This window comes from Cyprinodon tularosa, unplaced genomic scaffold (assembly GCF_016077235.1).
Source record: "Cyprinodon tularosa strain WSP-4 unplaced genomic scaffold, ASM1607723v1 ctg560, whole genome shotgun sequence".
NCBI classification, from domain to species: Eukaryota; Metazoa; Chordata; class Actinopteri; order Cyprinodontiformes; family Cyprinodontidae; genus Cyprinodon; species Cyprinodon tularosa.
The window spans coordinates 888,660-906,812 of NW_024039297.1; the positions used below are offsets into that span (position 1 = coordinate 888,660).

The window sequence follows — 18,153 nt, forward strand, 5'->3', positions numbered from 1 at the left end:
CTTTTCTGCATAATTTGTCTCACGTGCACTTCCTCTCTGGAAACAGTAATAGCACGATGTAATAACGCCCCCTTTGGTTTGGGAGGTATATCGATATTAAAAGCCAGAATATTGATGTTAAACTGTTTTTTTAAAACCACTGATTTTAATCTTTGTATCGACTTTTATGCACAATATTATCCAGAATGTTCTCAGAAAATAATCGTCAGCCAGAACATTCAAGAGAACAACTCACCAATGGTTTCTTAACCAATGGGTTACATAACTTTAAACAAAAGAGAAGTGTTTCCATCAGCATGCGGATATCCGAGCTTATTTCCGGCCCCCCAGCTTCCTACTGGTGATCCAGAAGATACGTTTCCCGGTCTGTACTGTTGCCTGCGGACCTCGGCGCCTCCAGGAGTGATCAGATGCTGCTGCCATGATCCACAGCTGCAGGCAGCAGCCTGCAGCAAACATTTACTGATAAAGCTTGGATACCATGGAAACAAGACAGACTGGGTAAGCCTTTGGTTTGAAGGAGTGTCTTGGTCAGAAATACTCTGCATTAGTGCCTCCTTGGCTGCTTTAGAGCTTGGAGAAGCTTAAAGTAAAATATTTGGATCAAGGATGAATAAAAACTAAACATTCTATCAGAAAGAAACTCTGACCAAACAGCGACTTCTACTGGCCGGGTTCTGCAGGATCCTTAGAAGCACCAATTCATGTCTGATTCACTTAGTTTCTTTGATCCCATCCAAACCAGAGAAATTTCTGGATCTGTGAGAAGATGCTGATGTGAAGGATGAAATTATTCTTTTACTTTTTATTTTTTTTAGAGTTGGATGGAACCAGCTTTTCAGTCAACATACAGATGACACAGATTTTCCACACGTCTCCTGGATGCAGAGCCACTCCTTTAGATCATGAAAATTAAAACTAACCAAAGAGGAAAAAACAACTTTATACTCTCAGCTGCTTGTTAGATCTAAAAAAAAAAAAAATTTGCCAAAAAAAGGTATGTCTACAGGTTTATGTCGCCTAAAAGTGCCTTGAGATGACGTGTGTTGTGAATCGGCGCTATATAAATAAACTGAATTGAATTGTTTTGGCCTGATGGTACGACAGAATATTGGGGCCAGGCTAGATTTACATTACGAGAATAAAGTCGTAATATTACGAGAATAAAGTCGGAATATTACGAGAATAAAGTCGGAATATTACAAGAAACAAGTTGTATTTTATGACAACTCTTACCAGAAGCCCTTCCTTCCCTAAAATGAGGAATATGGAGCATCATGTTAAGTTACACTTTAGCATTGGAAATCTTTTAGCAGCAGCATCAAACTGGGCAGGATGTCAAAGTGGACTCTGGTTGCTGATTGGTGGAGCTGGTCTGATGTCATCTGCTGGGCGGAGCTCCAAGCTTTCTTTCTGAAACGAGTTGTTGAATGATGACTTCATTCTCGTAATGTTACGACTTTATTTTCTAGGCTAAAACGCCATCGTATGATGGTTATTTGTCACTCCTTGAGATCTAAATCAGATTTTTATCTGGATTTTCTTTACTCGGCAGTGATGGCTAACATGGTGGACAGGGTTTAACAGGTTTGCCTCCAAATCCCAGAACATCAACTGTTGCCAGGTCCACATCCCCTCCCCTATGCCGGATTGTTCATAGCAGGAAAGACACCAAAGTTCCTTTAACTGATGTTTACTGTGGTCTTTTATCTTTGTTTACACCACTGACGAAACCAAAGTTGGCTTCCATACTATCGATTCAGGAAATGAATAAAGGGAGATTCCATGTAATTTTTGTTCTCAGAATATGAGCTCAGTCTGCTTCTGACACACTTCAAGATTCAATTAGGAATCAAAACAGAAACATTTCTTTAACATCTCTACAGTTTTATTGGCAAGATGCATTATAGCATTAGAACATGTGTGCAAAGCAAACAGCTGTAGCTCGGTGGTTATAATCAGGTCAGAAGACGCAGCAAAGTTCTGGAGGTTTTTTTAATCTTGCTGGTTAATGGGATCAGAAGCTAACCTTTGACCCTGGAACATGCATATCTTTCAAAGCAAAGACCGCTGGAAGCTTCCTCTGGATTATGTGGTTAAATAGCAGGACACATTTAATGAATGAAATCCTGTAATACACCTGAACTAAAGCAGGACAGAATGTTCTCCCTTCTGGATCATGGGTTAAAAGATGGAAACTCGTCACCAAAAACAGCCTTGAACATCTGGAAAAATGGCGACCTTCTCAGGTTGCTCCATTCTCTGAAGGTCTCTGTGGAAACGGTCATGCCGGTGTTGTCGGCAGTGTAGGCGTACTGCCACTTCAGATACTCTTCCTGCATTGGGGTTCCACAGGGCGATTTTCCCAGGCAGGCAGCCAGATGGACGGTGGCTTCACACCCCGAGAAAAACAGCACCAGAGACGCGGCCAATGTGACGACAAAGAAGGGGACTTTGCCGATCCAGGGGGCGAGGTACGGGACGAGGTACCAGTTGGCTCCTGGTGCACCAAACACATTTTCTAAAGCAATGAAAGATGCAAAAGCCATATCATTTTGTGTTCCTACAGGCCCCACCATGATTTTAGGGACAGGTTGAATTCCGGTATTCCTCATCGAGTTCCAGCTGTTCGGCAGATTGAACGTTACATGGGCTTCAGGAGGAATTTGACACTCATTTGGCCTGCCGCACCCAAACAGCCTGTGTCCAGGCTGGATGTTTCCTGTAGCGATGCTATAGGCCGCTTCAGGAAACAGGAGGCAGTTCCAGGGAGAGTAAAGCAGGACGTCTGTGATGGACATCAGGGGCACCAAACATATAGCAGGTATCATGCAGTTCTCAATCTCTCCATGAGCCAAGAAGACCAGGTCAATCTTCTTAATCTCCCGATCTTTCTCCTTTTTCTTCTGCCACTCCTCATTCAGCCTTTTTTGGATGAAGACAAAAACATTCACCAGATGGGAGAACTCTTGAGACTTTGCGTTCTGGCCCAGCCACTCTTTGACTACAGAGTCTGGGGCGTTTTTAATTGCATGATCAATTAACTCTTCCATCTCACTTTGGCTCCGGTTCGTGTTCTCGATGATGGACTTTATTCTCTTCAACTTCTGAAGAGCTTTTCTGAAAGATTGAAATACGTTAAATGTTTAGCAAGTGTTCTTTATATCCATCATTGCACTTCTATTCTTTATGCTTTGGTGGCAAAAAAGTAATTCAAAATAATTCACACATATGTATTTTCCTATTTTGGGTTGATAAATTTAACAATTTGAAATTTCAACAAAAGAAACATCCAACCATTTTAACCATTTAAATCCCAGTTTAGAATCAACATGTTTATTATAAAACTATGGTAAAATATATATAGATCTTCTATTCTGCAATAAGATAAAGGTTTAGAGGCTAATTTCATTAGCAACAGCAATTTGCATGCAACAGCAATCTGGGGCATTTGTTCTACTGGTTAAGCCCCCGTCACACCTTGTCGATTTAGCCAGCGTAGGCCTGACATCCCAGAATCTTCTAAAACACTGAACTTTCTAAGTATTTTTTCCATTCATAACAGGTTCAGAACTTTATGTCCAGCGACAGCCTAACTTATGCATAACGCACGGCAGCGTAATGTCCATGAAATGTCACAAGACAGTGTCCTGAGGGGGGCAGCAAAGCGCCCAAAGGTGCCCCGCCTGCATAGAAAAATTTATTTAATGACGATATCAACCTAGCTGCTGTTTACCGTCCGTTCCTAGCGCCATGTCTGCTAGGAAGTTTGCTAAACATGGGCATAAATGCAGGGAGGATCCATCACACTCACTTTCATGCTTACCCTAAGATGGGGGTGAAGTCTGGAGGAGTACAGACTGTTTCCTTTTAGACCAAAACGCTGCCAATACGCCATTATACAGAAGCTATAAGTTAGAAACACGTTCAGCACTTCTCTGGATTACATCAGATACGTTGATATGCATTGGAGAGAAGTTCTGATAAGTTCCACACAAGTTATGCACAAGTTACTCAGAGGTTTAGCATAGGCTAGACGCCACGACTTATCAGTAACTGACAGTGAACGTACACTCACCGGACACTTTAGTAGGTACACCTGTCCAACTGCTCGTTAACACTTAATTTCTAAGCAGCCAATCACATGGCAGCAACTCAGTGCATTTAGGCATGTAGACATGGTCAAGACAATCTCCTGCAGTTCAAACCGAGCATCAGTATGGGGAAGAAAGGTGATTTGAGTGACTTTGAACGTGGCATGGTTGTTGGTGCCAGAAGGGCTGGTCTGAGTATTTCAGAAACTGCTGATCTACTGGGATTTTCACGCACAACCATCTCTAGGGTTTACAGAGAATGGTCCGAAAAAGAAAAAACATCCAGTGAGTGGCAGTTCTGTGGGCGGAAATGCCTTGTTGATGCCAGAGGTCAGAGGAGAATGGCCAGAGTGGTTGGAGCTGATAGAAGGGCAACAGTGACTCAAATGATTTGTTTAATTGTGATTGGAGTAGAATGGAGCTGATTCCCGATGTGGAGTCAGCCTGGATCTTTTTCCGGGATAGTTTTCTGCAAGTAATAAATAAACACGCCCCACTAAAGAGATTTAGAGTTAAGGGGCGGGATAATCCCTGGTTTTCCTCTGAGCTTGGAGATATTCTTCATGACCGCAATTTAGCTTGGGCCAAAGCAAGAAAAACGGGCTCTTCGTCTGATTGGCTTGCTTTTAGACGGCTAAGAAACAAATGTTCTTCTTCTATTAAGAAAGCAAAATCTGATTTTTATCTGTCAGTCACTACTAATAACTTAAATGACCCCAGAAAATTCTGGAAGGCTATAAAATTACTTTCTTCTAACAAAGATAGTATCAATGTTCCTTCTTCTATTATGAAAGAGTCTGTAGTAGTTTATGACAAGCTAGAGATACTGAATCATTTTAATGAGCATTTTATTCAGTCAGGTTCTTTGTTTGACACTGTTTGTCCTTATGCTGTGACACCCTGTGGAGATGTGCCAGTCACTACGGGTGTTTTTAATCTCGTTCCATTTTCAGTGGCTGACGTTCAAAAAGCCCTAAAAGGACTGGTTCCAAAAAAAACCCCAGGACCTGATCTTATAGAACCCTATTTCTTAAAAATAGCTGCTGATTGTGTAGCACAGCCTCTAACGTACCTTTTTAACCTTACTTTAAAGAGCAACACTATTCCTAAAATCTGGAAATCTGCATTTGTTTGTCCATTACTGAAAGGGGGTGACCCGACAAATTTAAATAATTATAGACCAATTTCTAATTTGTCTGTTTTGGCCAAAATGCTTGAATCCCTGGTGAGTGATCAGATGAAAGACTTCTTGCACGCCCAGGACATTTTATCCCCAGTTCAGTCAGGTTTTAGAAAAAAACATAGTACCATCACAGCTGCAATGAAGGTGATAAATGATATCTCTGTTGCTCGTGACAAGAAGCAGCACTGTGCATCACTTTTTATTGATTTGTCAAAAGCGTTTGACACGGTTGATCATGATGTTCTAAAGATTAGGCTTCTTAAATCAGGGTTTTCAAAGAAAACTGTCTCTTGGTTTTCAAACTATCTTAGTGACAGAACTCAGTGCATTAAGCATGATGGTGTTCAATCTGGTATTTTACCAATCTTTAAAGGGGTTCCACAAGGCTCTGTATTAGGCCCTCTTTTATTTACTATTTATATAAATGATCTTAATCGGCATGTGTCTGATGCAAATTTTCATTTTTATGCAGATGATACAGTTATTTACTGCTGTGCACCTTCTCTTAAACAAGCCATTGCACACTTACAGAATGCTTTTAATGTGGTCCAAAATACTTTGCTACAGTTGAAACTTGTGCTCAATGCAGAAAAAACTAAATGTATGCTTTTCACAGACCTTCGGAACAGGTCACTGAATGTTCCTTCAGTGGTTACTCTTGATGGTCGTGAAATACAGATAGTTTCAACTTATAAGTATCTTGGTATTGTCATTGATGACAACCTATCATTTAAGCCTCATGTTCACTGTCTAGTGAGAAAGTTGAGACTAAAATTGGGTTTTTACTTTCGAAATAAGCTGTGCTTTTCTTTTAATGTAAAAAAACGGTTGGTGGCATCCACTTTTTTAACTGTGCTGGACTATGGTGATATATTATATATGCATTCATCTGCTCAATGCCTGCAGATGATAGACGCAGCCTATCACGCATCATTGAGATTTATTACTAATTGTAAAGCTCGCACCCATCACTGTGAGCTGTATTCTCGTGTAGGGTGATCTGCCTTGGCTACACGGAGGCTTTGTCATTGGTATATATTTATATATAAGGCTATTCTTGGTGCGCTTCCATCTTATTTATGTTCACTTCTTATGAAAAAAAGTACTGGTCATTACTCTCTCCGTTCTCAGGCTGTTGTCTTGTTTTCTGTCCCACGTGTCAGTACTGAGCTGGGTAAAAAGGCCTTTGCTTACTCTGCTCCCTTTACATGGAATTTGCTGCAAAATAACATGAAACTTAGTAAATTGGTTCCTTTGAATACTTTTAAGTTGAGAATTAGATGTTTTGAGTTAGACTCCCTCACATGTCAATGTTTTAATTGAAATTTTATTGTAAGTGCATATTTGGCTTTTATGTGTGTGTCTTTTATACATATGTAATGATGTTATGTAATTTTGATGCCTATCTTGGCCAGGTCTCCCTTGCAAAAGAGATTTTTAATCTCAATGGGTATTACCTGGTTAAATAAAGGATAAATAAATAAATAAAATAAAAAAATAACCACCCGTTACAACCAAGGTGGGCAGAAGAGCATCTCTGAATGCACAGTACGTGGAACTTTGAGGCAGATGGGCTACAGCAGCAGAAGACCACACCGGGTGCCACTCCTTTCAGCTAAGAACAGGAAACTGAGGCTACAATTTGCACAAGCTCATGGAAATTGGACAATAGAAGATTGGAAAAACGTTGCCTGGTCTGATGAGTCTCGATTTCTGCTGCGACATTCGGATGGTAGGGTCAGAATTTGGCGTCTACAACATGAAAGCATGGATCCATCCTGCCTTGTATCAACGGTTCAGGCTGGTGGTGGTGGTGTCATGGTGTGGGGAATATTTTCTCGGCACTCTTTGGGCCCCTTGGTACCAATTGAGCATCGTTGCAACGCCACAGCCTACCTGAGTATTGTTGCTGACCATGTCCATCCCTTTATGACCACAATGTACCCAACTTCTGATGGCTACTTTCAGCAGGATAATGCGCCATGTCATAAAGCTGGAATCATCTCAGACTGGTTTCTTGAACATAACAATGAGTTCACTGTACTCAAATGGCCTCCACAGTCACCAGATCTCAATCCAATAGAGCATCTTTGGGATGTGGTGGAACGGGAGATTCGCATCATGGATGTGCAGCCGACAAATCTGCGGCAACTGTGTGATGCCATCATGTCAATATGGACCAAACTCCCTGAGGAATGCTTCCAGCACCTTGTTGAATCTATGCCACCAAGAATTGAGGCAGTTCTGAAGGCAAAAGGGGGTCCAACCCGTTACTAGCATGGGGTACCTAATAAAGTGGCCAGTGAGTGTATGTCAACCATCAGATAACTGACCTGTAACATTCGCCGTATGTTGACATGTGCTAGCGTGTTTTAGCGAGCTACAGGGTACTTTAATTCAATTCAATTCAATTCAGTTTATTTATATAGCGCCAAATTCACAACACATGTCATCTCAAGGCACTTTACAGTTCAACCAGATCATACAGTCAAATTGATACAAAGTTTTCTATCTAAGGAAAACCAGTTGATTGCATTGACTCATTGACTCAAATACAATCCCCCACACTAAGCATGCTTGTAGCGACAGTGGAGAGGAAAAACTCCCTTTTAACAGGAAGAAACCTCCAGCAGAACCAGGCTCAGTGTGAGCGGCCATCTGCCGAGGCCGACTGGGGTTCAAGGAGACAGAAGCAGAGATACAAGAAGCAGCTGTAAAAGGCGGCCCCGTCCAGGAAACACACAGCCAGGCAGACGAGCTCCAAGGCAGCTCCCATGCCAGAGGACGAAGAGAGCACATCCACTCAGTCACGGTCAGAGAAACAGGACCACACTGGAAAACCGGCCGATCTCCAACATCTATAAACAAGGGTGTTGATGGAAGCAGCACAGCTGATGTTTCTTTCCAGGATGACGTCACAGCCAAACAGGAACAGACGAGGCAAAGCTACTCTGAGGAAAAGCAGAGAGAGCAGAAGGTTAGAGATTGAACTAACAGATTCTGCAGAATAGGAGAACAGAGAGAGAATGAAGCAGAATGATGAAATGGGGGTCCCTATGTCCTCCAAAAGTCTAAGCCTATAGCAGCATAACTATAGAGATAGCTCAGGATAACCTGAGCCACCCTAACTATAAGCTTTATCAAAAAGGAAAGTTTTAAGCCTAGCCTTAAAAGTAGACAGGGTGTCTGCCTCACGGACTAAAACTGGTAGTTGGTTCCACAGGAGAGGAGCCTGATAACTAAAAGATCTGCCTCCCATTCTACTTTTAGAAATTCTAGGAACCACTAGTAAACCTGCAGATTGAGAGCGAAGTGCTCTGTTGGGAACATAAGGAACAATCAGATCTCTGATATAAGATGGAGCTTGGCCATTTAAGGCTTTATATGTGAGAAGGAGGATTTTAAATTCTATTCTTGATTTAACAGGAAGCCAATGAAGAGAAGCCAGGATAGGAGAGATATGATCTCTCTTTTTAATTTTCATTAGAACTCTGGCTGCAGCATTTTGGATCAGCTGAAGGCTTTTAACTACAGTTTGTGGACTTCCTGATAGTAAAGAATTACAATAGTCCAGCCTTGAAGTAACAAATGCATGGACTAGTTTCTCAGCATCACCCCTGGACAGGATATTTCTAATTTTTGTAATGTTCCTCAGATGAAAGAAGGAAATTCTAGAAACCTCTTTGATGTGGGATTTAAATGACAGGTCCTGATCAAAAATAACACCAAGATTTTTTACTTTATTATCTGAAATCAGTTTAATCCCATCCAAATGAAGTGACTGGCTAATCAGTTTCTTTTTCAGAGACTCTGGTCCAAAGACTATAACTTCTGTTTTGTCTGCATTCAGGAGCAGAAAGTTAAGAGTCATCCAGGTTTTTATGTCTTCAAGACATGCCTGTAATCTATGTAATGGGTTAGCTTCATCTGGATTTATAGACAGATATAGCTGGGTATCATCAGCGTAACAGTGGAAATTAATCCCATGCTGTCTAATAACTCTACCAATTGGGAGCATGTATAAAGTAAAGAGAATTGGTCCTAGCACTGATCCCTGTGGTACTCCACAGGTAACCTTTGAGCGTGTTGAAGATCTATCATTAACATGAACAAACTGAATTCGATCAGATAGATAAGATTTAAACCAGTCTAGTGCTGTTCCTTTAATTCCAACAAAATATTCAAGTCTTTCTAAAAGAATATTATGGTCAACTGTATCAAATGCAGCACTAAGATCCAACAGGACGAGCACAGATACAAGTCCATTATCTGAGGCCATGAGAATATCATTAGTGACTTTCACCAGAGCTGTTTCAGTGCTATGATGAGCTCTAAAGCCAGACTGAAACTCTTCAAAAAGTTCATTATGGTGGAAGTGATCGCAAACTTGTTTGGCAACTACTTTCTCAAGAATTTTGGATAAGAAAGGAAGATTGGATATAGGTCTATAATTGACCAAGTCATCTGGGTCAAGAGACGGTTTCTTAAGCAGAGGTTTAATTACAGCAACCTTAAAAGCTTTAGGTACATATCCCTGTAACAGAGATAGATTAATCACATCTAAAATGGAGGAGGAGATCAAAGGGAATACCTCCTTAAATAACCTGGTTGGAACTGGATCTAACATACAAGTTGAAGGCTTAGATGAAGACAATAATTTTGCTAATTCAGAGAGTTCAACTGGATCAAAGCAGTCTAAACCCGGTTCAGATTCCATGACTACCTCAGGTACAATCGCGGATAGAGGAGTGCTTATGATCTTATTTTTAATAAGATCAATCTTATTTATAAAGAATCCCATAAAATCATTGCTGCTAAGAGCAGGTGGAATGGACGGTTCAACAGAGCTATGGCTCTGGGTGAGTTTGGCAACTGTATTAAAAAGAAATCTAGGATTATTCTTATTCTCCTCTATTAATGAGGAGAAGTATGCTGCTCTTGCTTTACAAAGAGTCCTCTTATACAGCAGTAAACCATTTTTCCAGACTAGGAAGGACTCCCGCAGGCCTGTGGAGCGATATTTTCTCTCCAGTTTCCTAGCATTTTGCTTCAAAGTACGCAGCTCTGCATTAAACCAAGGAGCAAGCTTTCTATTTTTAACGGTTTTCATTTTCAAAGGAGCTGCGTTGTCTAAGGCAATACGCAGAGAACTAGCAACCCCATCAACAAAATCATCAACCTGTGAAGGGGAATAAGCTAAGCTTTTGCACTCTGCAGCACTGCTCAGTGACACAGATGAGAGAGAAAGTGAAGCAGATTCTTTAAAATTTATAACTGCACTATCTGATAAAGATCTACTAAAATTGAACCTTCTTTTGGGGGAGGAGAACTCTGTTAAAGTAATCCTGAAGGTTATTGGAAAGTGGTCAGAGAGGACAGGGTTGTGAGGAAATACTGTTATTTCTTCACATTCTATGCCGTATGTCAGCACAAGATCCAACTTTAGCGTGCTCATAACTTATACAAGACTAACCCATAACTTATCCAACGTATGCCAGGCAGGTTTTTCCTGTCAGGCATACGCTTGTTAAATCGACAAGTGTGACAGGTGCTTTAGATAGAAGTTAATGAGACATGTTGGCCACTAAGGTTTTATTTAAGCATTACTAGTGCAGTCAAATAATTTTTCTTTCAAATGGTTGACCTAAGCTCATAGTTTTTTGGGTAGCAATCCCAAAAACACAAATCTTTGGAGAGCTCCGGTAGTGTGGACTCTCCCTGGGCATGGTGTCTCTTAGGAGTGAAGTTTTTTAAATGATTAAATTAATAAAGAACTAGTTTCCCAAATGACTTAATGCTTGGTGGTTTTCAATGGTTTTGAACTTTATAACCGAAGAAGAAATTACGAAAAGGTAAAAAAAGATGTATGATTTTCATTCGGATGTGTGAATGTGGTACATAAACATTTAGAGTGGGTTTAAAGACTTGAAAATAGTTAAAACAAGCTGAATAAGTTTCAGTCCAACTTCTGATTTAAGTCTAAAAAGACCATGTGTTGCATGCTGTCATCTTCCTTACCTGATTTCCTCAATCTCTTCCTCCGTCTCGATAGCAGAGGTCTTTATGGTCTTGGCATTCTCCCTCAGGGTTCTACTGGCTTCTGTCTCGATGTTGTCGATGTTCTGACAGTCATTAACCAGCTCAGGAACAGAGAAAAAGAGCCCAACTGCTCCGCCTGCAACCTGAATAACACACAAATAACAGGTTAATATCTCAGGTTTTGGCTCTAACGGTGCATTCACATCAAGCATGATTCAAATCCAGTTAATAATTTCCACTTTTTTGAAAACTTAAGTCTTATTTTCTCTCATCCAAATAGCAAACCTACAACAAAAAGGCTTTTTGTTCGTAACTGTGAATCGTCCACCAGGTACTTACTCTGAATTTTGGATGAATTCCTCTAGATCTGTTGAGTGCTGACATGGTCATGATAGTAGGGGATTTTAAAATCCATGCTGTCAATGAAGTTGATAGCTTAAATTCAGCTTTTAATGCTATCTTAGACTCGATTGGCTTGTTTCAAAATGTGAATAGTCCCACACATTCTCATCATCATACCTTGGACCTTGTGCTATCATATGGCATTGAAATAACAGTATGTCCTTACAACCCTGCCCTCTCTGACTACTTTTTAAAAACCTCTAAGATTACTTTAACAGAGTTCTCCTCCCCCCAAAAGAAGGTTTCACTTTATTTATTAAATTATAAATGTTAAAGAATCTTTTCTACTTTCCTTCTCCTCTGTATCACTGAACAATACTGCAGTTGATTCAACCCCCTCCAAAAATTTATGATTTGTTGATGGGGTTACTATTTCCCTACATACTCCCATAGACAACGTAGCCTCCTTGACAAAGAAAAACTTTGAAAAGCTGGCTGCCAGGCCCTTTTATTCATTAAGCATTTAAATCGTATCCATCTGACAGATTTCAGTTTGTTTGCATTCATTTTTAAATCTTCCTCATGCTCAAAGGTTACCTGTGGAGTACCACAGGGATCAGTGATAGGACCAATTGTCTTTACTTTATACATGCTCCCAATCGGTAGAATTATTAGACAGCATGGGATTAATTTCCACATTTATGCTGATGATACCCAGCTATATCTGTCTATAATCCAGATGAAGCTAACCCTCATCGGCAATCCTCATCGGCAATTCAGTTTCCATGTGTTCTAAGGCATAACAAGGCTTTTGTTTGGGCTATTTTATAAAGCCTGGAACTCAACGCTACTCCAAACATTTTTAAATGAAAAAGCTTCCTGGATGGGAAGCAAACATCTTCATATTTGGAAAACAAGTCCAGTGGATTGTTTTTTTTTTTACTTTTTGAAAAGACAATGACTTGGATGACTGAGAATTTTCACCAGCATATGGAAAATACTTTGTTATGAGTAATATTATCAATATTTGTTTTCTCTCATGTTTATCAGCCAGGAGTCCATGTCATAACCATCACTGACTGGTGTGATCTTACTTACACATCCAGCAGCTCTTGACGCTGCTTTTTTCCCGACAGACGAAGCAACCTTTTTGCCTCCTTCTCGAGCCGCCAGGAGCAGAGCTTGTATAATGATTGTTGCACTTGCTGCCAGCAGAACTTCATTGGTCAGGATTCGCCTGTTGATGTTCGACCTTGGTAAGCGACAAACTTTTCTGATCATTCCACTGCGGGGGAGAATTAGTCCCTGTCGACCTGCCTCCGATCTCAGGAACATCTCTGTAATGTCGTCGTCGTCATCATCATCATCATCACAGGAACTGGAGGCTCGTTCTTTCAGTGACTTTAGAGGCTTCATCAGGTCTTTTATTTCTTGTTCCAGACTCTGTAATTGTTCCAGCAGCTTTTTGGCTTCCTCCATTATGCTGTTAGATTTGGTGGTGCTGTAAGTCTCAGAACCAACTGTTGTCAACAAACTGGCCCCTGAAGCCACTGCTCCAACTGCCCCTATTGTAGCAAGAACAGGCAATGCTAGTCCACCGGTGAAAACTGTTAACAGTCCCGCCGCGGTCATTGTAGCTGCTCCTCCTACTGACACTGAGCTGCCAACAACTTTGGTCACGTTGGCAGCCTTCACAACTTCTTCCAGCTCATCTGCCAGTTTGTCCAACTTAGTGGCACAGTTCTTCTGTAGACGCACCCATTCATTGATTTTGGTAACAAGGACATCTGCTCCATCCATGATGTGACCTTGGAAATTGCAGAAGATCTGCAAAAAGAACAACAAACTGTTACAGAGCAAGACCAACCTTTTATACACCGTCTCCACATCTTTCATTCGTTCCTTCTCTGCGCTTGTTTGAACTCTTTTCCTCTTAACTTTATTCCTTTATTCCAAATTCTATGGAAAAGTTGGACTAAGACTGTTTATAACTAGTGGTTCCCAGGGATTATTATTTCTCTAAATGATTTCGCCATGGTTCTATAGCAGAGGACACGGATAAGAGGACCGGGGTCCGCATCCAGACCCACCTGCTGGCCAATCAGGACCAAACCTGATTAAAAACATTTATAAATTACTGCATGTTGTCTAAGGACAGTGTCTAAATTCACTTGCGCCTCTTCTCCTGTTAATACGGTAAAGCCCTGGGGAGCGTCCGGCTCCAGGCTGCACGTGATCCAAATGAGCCAATGAGCTGTCAGTCTGGGTTGCTGCTGCTGCTACTTTTAGACACAGCAGGCAAACCTGTGGCAAGCCGGGCGATGGGAAAGAAGGAGAAGACGATGAGAAAAAGAGAGCAGAGAAAGTGTGGACTGCTGGAAGAACTGCGGTGAACTGGTGAAAGAAAAGTGAAATGGCGTGCTCAAAGATGACCCTGCACATTTAGAGGATGTTTGGCTCAACCTGCTGCTGTGAAGCAGGATTCTCCACCATGAACAGAATCAACAATAAATCTGGATCCAGGCTCAAAATGAGCACCTTGATATGTGCTTGAGAATGGCTTAGTCTCTGGTTAAACCCAGGTTTAAAGCCTTGCAGGGCAGCCTAAAGCCCACTGCCAACATTAAGACAGAAAAAAGAAAGAAAATAACAAACGCTCAGTTCAGGTGTTTTATAAAAAAAAAGTGAGTCAGGAAATTGTATATACCCAACTGAAAGATTGTGATTCTTTACTAGCTCATTGGCTAACGTCCCAGACGTTTTGGATTGCTTTACCATATGAACAGGAGAGGCGGAGCAAGTCAGAGACCGTCATCAGACAACATGCGGTAATTTATTAATGTTCTAAATCAGGTTGGGTCCAGATCCGCTAATCTGTGACCTCTGATCTACAGTACTGGATGACAAGTGGAATCCTGTGCATCTTAAACACCGTTACAGGTGCAAGGCCAAAACAACATAGAATCTGGTAAAATCTCATCAATTAGACATATAAAAAAGCACAGAATTATAGAAAAATACCCAATTTCCCTTGGAAAAGGGGGACTTTTACAGGGAGCTGTTGTGTGGATGAAAATAATGGAATCAATAGAATGATCCATCTTCTGAAAACAATCCTCATTCTAAAGAGTCTTTACCCAAACAGCCAGAGAAAAGCGACCAACATTTTCTTTTCCCTCAAAAAAATGTAATTAAATAAATAAAATATACATTTTTAAAAAAGACAGGTTTTTTTATGAATCTGGATTGAAATAAATAACTAATCTGTTCTTACTGGAAATCCTCAATCTTCATCAGAAAAGGCCATAATGAAAATAAGCTTATATGAAACAAAACTGACGAGTCTATTTTTAACATGTGAGGAGTATAGAGCTCTGAGCCTGGTTCTGCTGGAGGTTTCTTCCTGTTCAAAGGGAGTTTTTCCTCTCCACTGTCGCTACAAGCATGCTTAGTGTGAGGGATTGCTGAAGAGTCAATGAGTCGATGCAATCAGCTGGTTTTCCTTAGATAGAAAACTTTGAATCAATCTGACTGGATGATCTGGTGAACTGGAAAGTTACCTGAGATGACATGATGTGAATTGGAGCTATAGAAATAAACTGAATAGAATTGAAATAATTGCAAAAAAAATGTTAGTAAAAAGTAAAAAGTTGTCTAAAAATAATGAATCCAGTAAAGGATAGATTGCCAATATTCTACTTAAGTAAGGGAACGAGATATTCTCTACAGGCCTCAGTCAGCAGGTCAAAGGTTAAAGTTCACCCTGAGGTCAAAGAGCGTTGCTTTGTTTTCACTTATGTAATATTCCAGGACGGCCTGGATGATGTGTGTTGTTTATTAGAACTGCTCCCCGTGAGCTCTGCTTCTCCTCTCTCTCTCTCTAAGAATGCAGAGCTGAGCCCGGGCGTCCGGTCACCGCCGGGTCAACATGAGCCGCCTGGTACGGCTACGCCCGTCAGGAAATAACTTCTTTAAACAGGAGGCCTCTTGGGTTTGTTCTTTCACACTAAAGACGAAGTGAAAGTAAAGAAGGCAGCAGCTGAGGATCTATGAGAAACTTTCCACTAAACTGGAGGAAAATCTTCTGCTATGAAATATAAAATAGGAAAATGAATGCTACTTAATGTTTATTATTAGGAATCAGTCTCTAAAAGTGATAACAAGGAACATAGCAAAATTAAATGTAGTTACTAGTTACAAATAAACTACATTTAATTGAGTAGCTTGAAATAAAAACTTCTTGGAATATTATTACAGTGTTCTTCTTTTTACTTTCACTTGTGTAAAAGTGAAATGCTCAATCCATTGTGGGGAAACTGCAATTAGGTTGTTTTAAACAAATATGCACCATGGAGAGAAACACTTTTTTTAACTCAAGGTTCTTTTTTCATCTGCTGAATCTGCCGTCTCAGTGAAAATACAATAAACTGTTTATCCATCCATACATTTTCTGTCACACTCATCTCAAACAGGGTAAGTTTGGGGTGCTGGTGTCCATCTGCAGCTGTCAGTGGGTGAGAGGCGGGACAAGTCTCCAGTCCATCACAGGGCAACACATACAACCATTCACACCTAAGGAGAAATTAGAGAAGCCAATTAATCTAACAGTCAAGTTTTCTCTCCGGAGTACCCAGAGAGAACCCAGGCATGCTGAGGCAGAACATGCAAACTCCATTCAGAAAAACCCCAGGCCGGGAGTCGAACCCGGAACCTTGTTGCTGCAAAGCAGTAGTGCTACTGCTCCACTGTGCAGCCCAATAAATGTTCACTGTAATTTAACCTATTCTAAATACTGCAACTATTGATTTTGGAAGTTTTATAACTCAAACAATATGAAATCAGTTGTTATGATCATGTGAATAAATAACAGCTTCCTGCTTCTCATCCTAAACTGAATCCATCAAACTTCTGCAGAACTTTAAGACTCACTGAGTCAGGCCTGAAACCCAGAGGGCCCAAACAGAAACACAGATTGACCAAAAACATTAGTGTTATAGATTCCTTAACATCCTGCAAGATAAGAAGGCCAGCAGGAGGAAGACTCTGAGGACATTAGTTTAGTTTAGAGGCCGATAACGATCAATGGATTGTCCTTCAGGTGATATAAAAGCAGGTGGTGTGCAAGAATCAGAGTTCATCATGACAGATCAACAGGCTGAACTTTCAGCAGGCAGAAACAAAACAATCCAGAGTTTACTTACTGGCTCCTGCCTGAAGCTGAAGGTATTTTCTTTGGACTTCTGTAAGAAGCAGAAGCTGTTCCAGTTTGATATGAAGCTAAAACCCACTGATCAAACTTTTAGTCCAGGAGCTTTTTGTTTGTCTGCAGCAGAGCCAAGTCAAAACGAAAGTGGCTTCCTGCACAGCTGTTTTATAACGGTTCAGTGCTGTGGGAGGAGCAGAGGAGGATCTCTGCTGGACACGTGCAATACCAAGGCTGGAGGGAGGGGGGGGGGTTCTCTGGACTTAAGACTCATTACACTCTATAAAAACAAGAAAAGTTGACAGAACCGCAACTTTTTCTACAAAAAACTTCTATAAAATCAGGTTTTTAGAACTTCAAACATAATTATTCGTGTTTTATTTTAAAGTTTGCCTTAAAGGAAAAATCCTTTCAGCAAGCACTTGCGGTGATTTAATGAATTTAGTGTTAATCAGCAAAAAAAAATATATTTTTGTGGTGATCACTGAGTCTGGGAGCGGCCATTTTCCCTCAAATATAGTAGCCCCTCCCTCCTGCCATCTTCCGGCAGTGACGTCACGGTGCGGTAAGCCTAGCGCCATTCTCCCCGCTTTACAAGCTAAATCAATGGGAACTACTAGACACATCTGCAATCAACAACAATTATTGAAGATTTCCAGAGGACTTCACCATTGAAATTCACCAGAGCTATAGTGAAACTGACAATGCCCACGTGCATGGCAGCTGGATGCTGGAATACATCGGGTAAAAGTGGAAAAAAAAGAGTTATTCCACCTTTCTGATTCCTGATCCTCCACGGACGGGTTGGTCGTTGGATCGCCAACTTGAAGAGGGAGGATTTGCCATCGAACTTCTGGCCAGAGAAAAAACCCGTAATATGTAGCCAACATTTGGAAGAAGAATGTTTTCAAGATGACTTGGATAATAGCGCGTTGTGACAAACACCAGATACAGCACTGGGACTTGATCAACAGCCGATACCGCACCGTGACGTCACTAACCAGTAGGTGGCAGTAGTGTTCTTTGACAAACATGGATGCCTCCAGTAAAGCACATTCACATGAAAATTACTCTGAATTAAAAACACTGATCATTTATTGAACAGGATGGAATCATTTCAGATTTAAAGAACTTTCAGAAGTTTGAATTCTGAATATGAGCAGATTTTCCCTTTAACTGGATCTTATTTTGATGTGAGCAAAGCAGCGACTTAGAAAATATTGTAAAAGCTATCAATCTGACAGTTTTGACTTAGGAATCATAAACACCAGCTGCATGTTGTTCTTACCTGT

The 18,153-nt window shown here is 40.8% G+C and overlaps 1 protein-coding gene across 1 annotated transcript; it reads right to left on the reverse strand.

Moving 5' to 3' along the window:
* Positions 1-1,870: 1,870 nt before the first annotated feature.
* On the reverse strand, positions 1,871-16,991 carry LOC119796853. Its single transcript, XM_038305603.1, has 4 exons — positions 16,860-16,991; positions 12,757-13,485; positions 11,296-11,459; positions 1,871-3,120 (listed from the first exon to the last, which is right to left on the reverse strand). The coding sequence occupies exons 2-4, from the start codon at positions 13,456-13,458 to the stop codon at positions 2,178-2,180; spliced, it is 1,809 nt and encodes a 602-aa protein (XP_038161531.1). The 5' UTR covers positions 13,459-13,485; positions 16,860-16,991; the 3' UTR covers positions 1,871-2,177.
* Between the last annotated feature and the right edge of the window lie 1,162 nt (positions 16,992-18,153).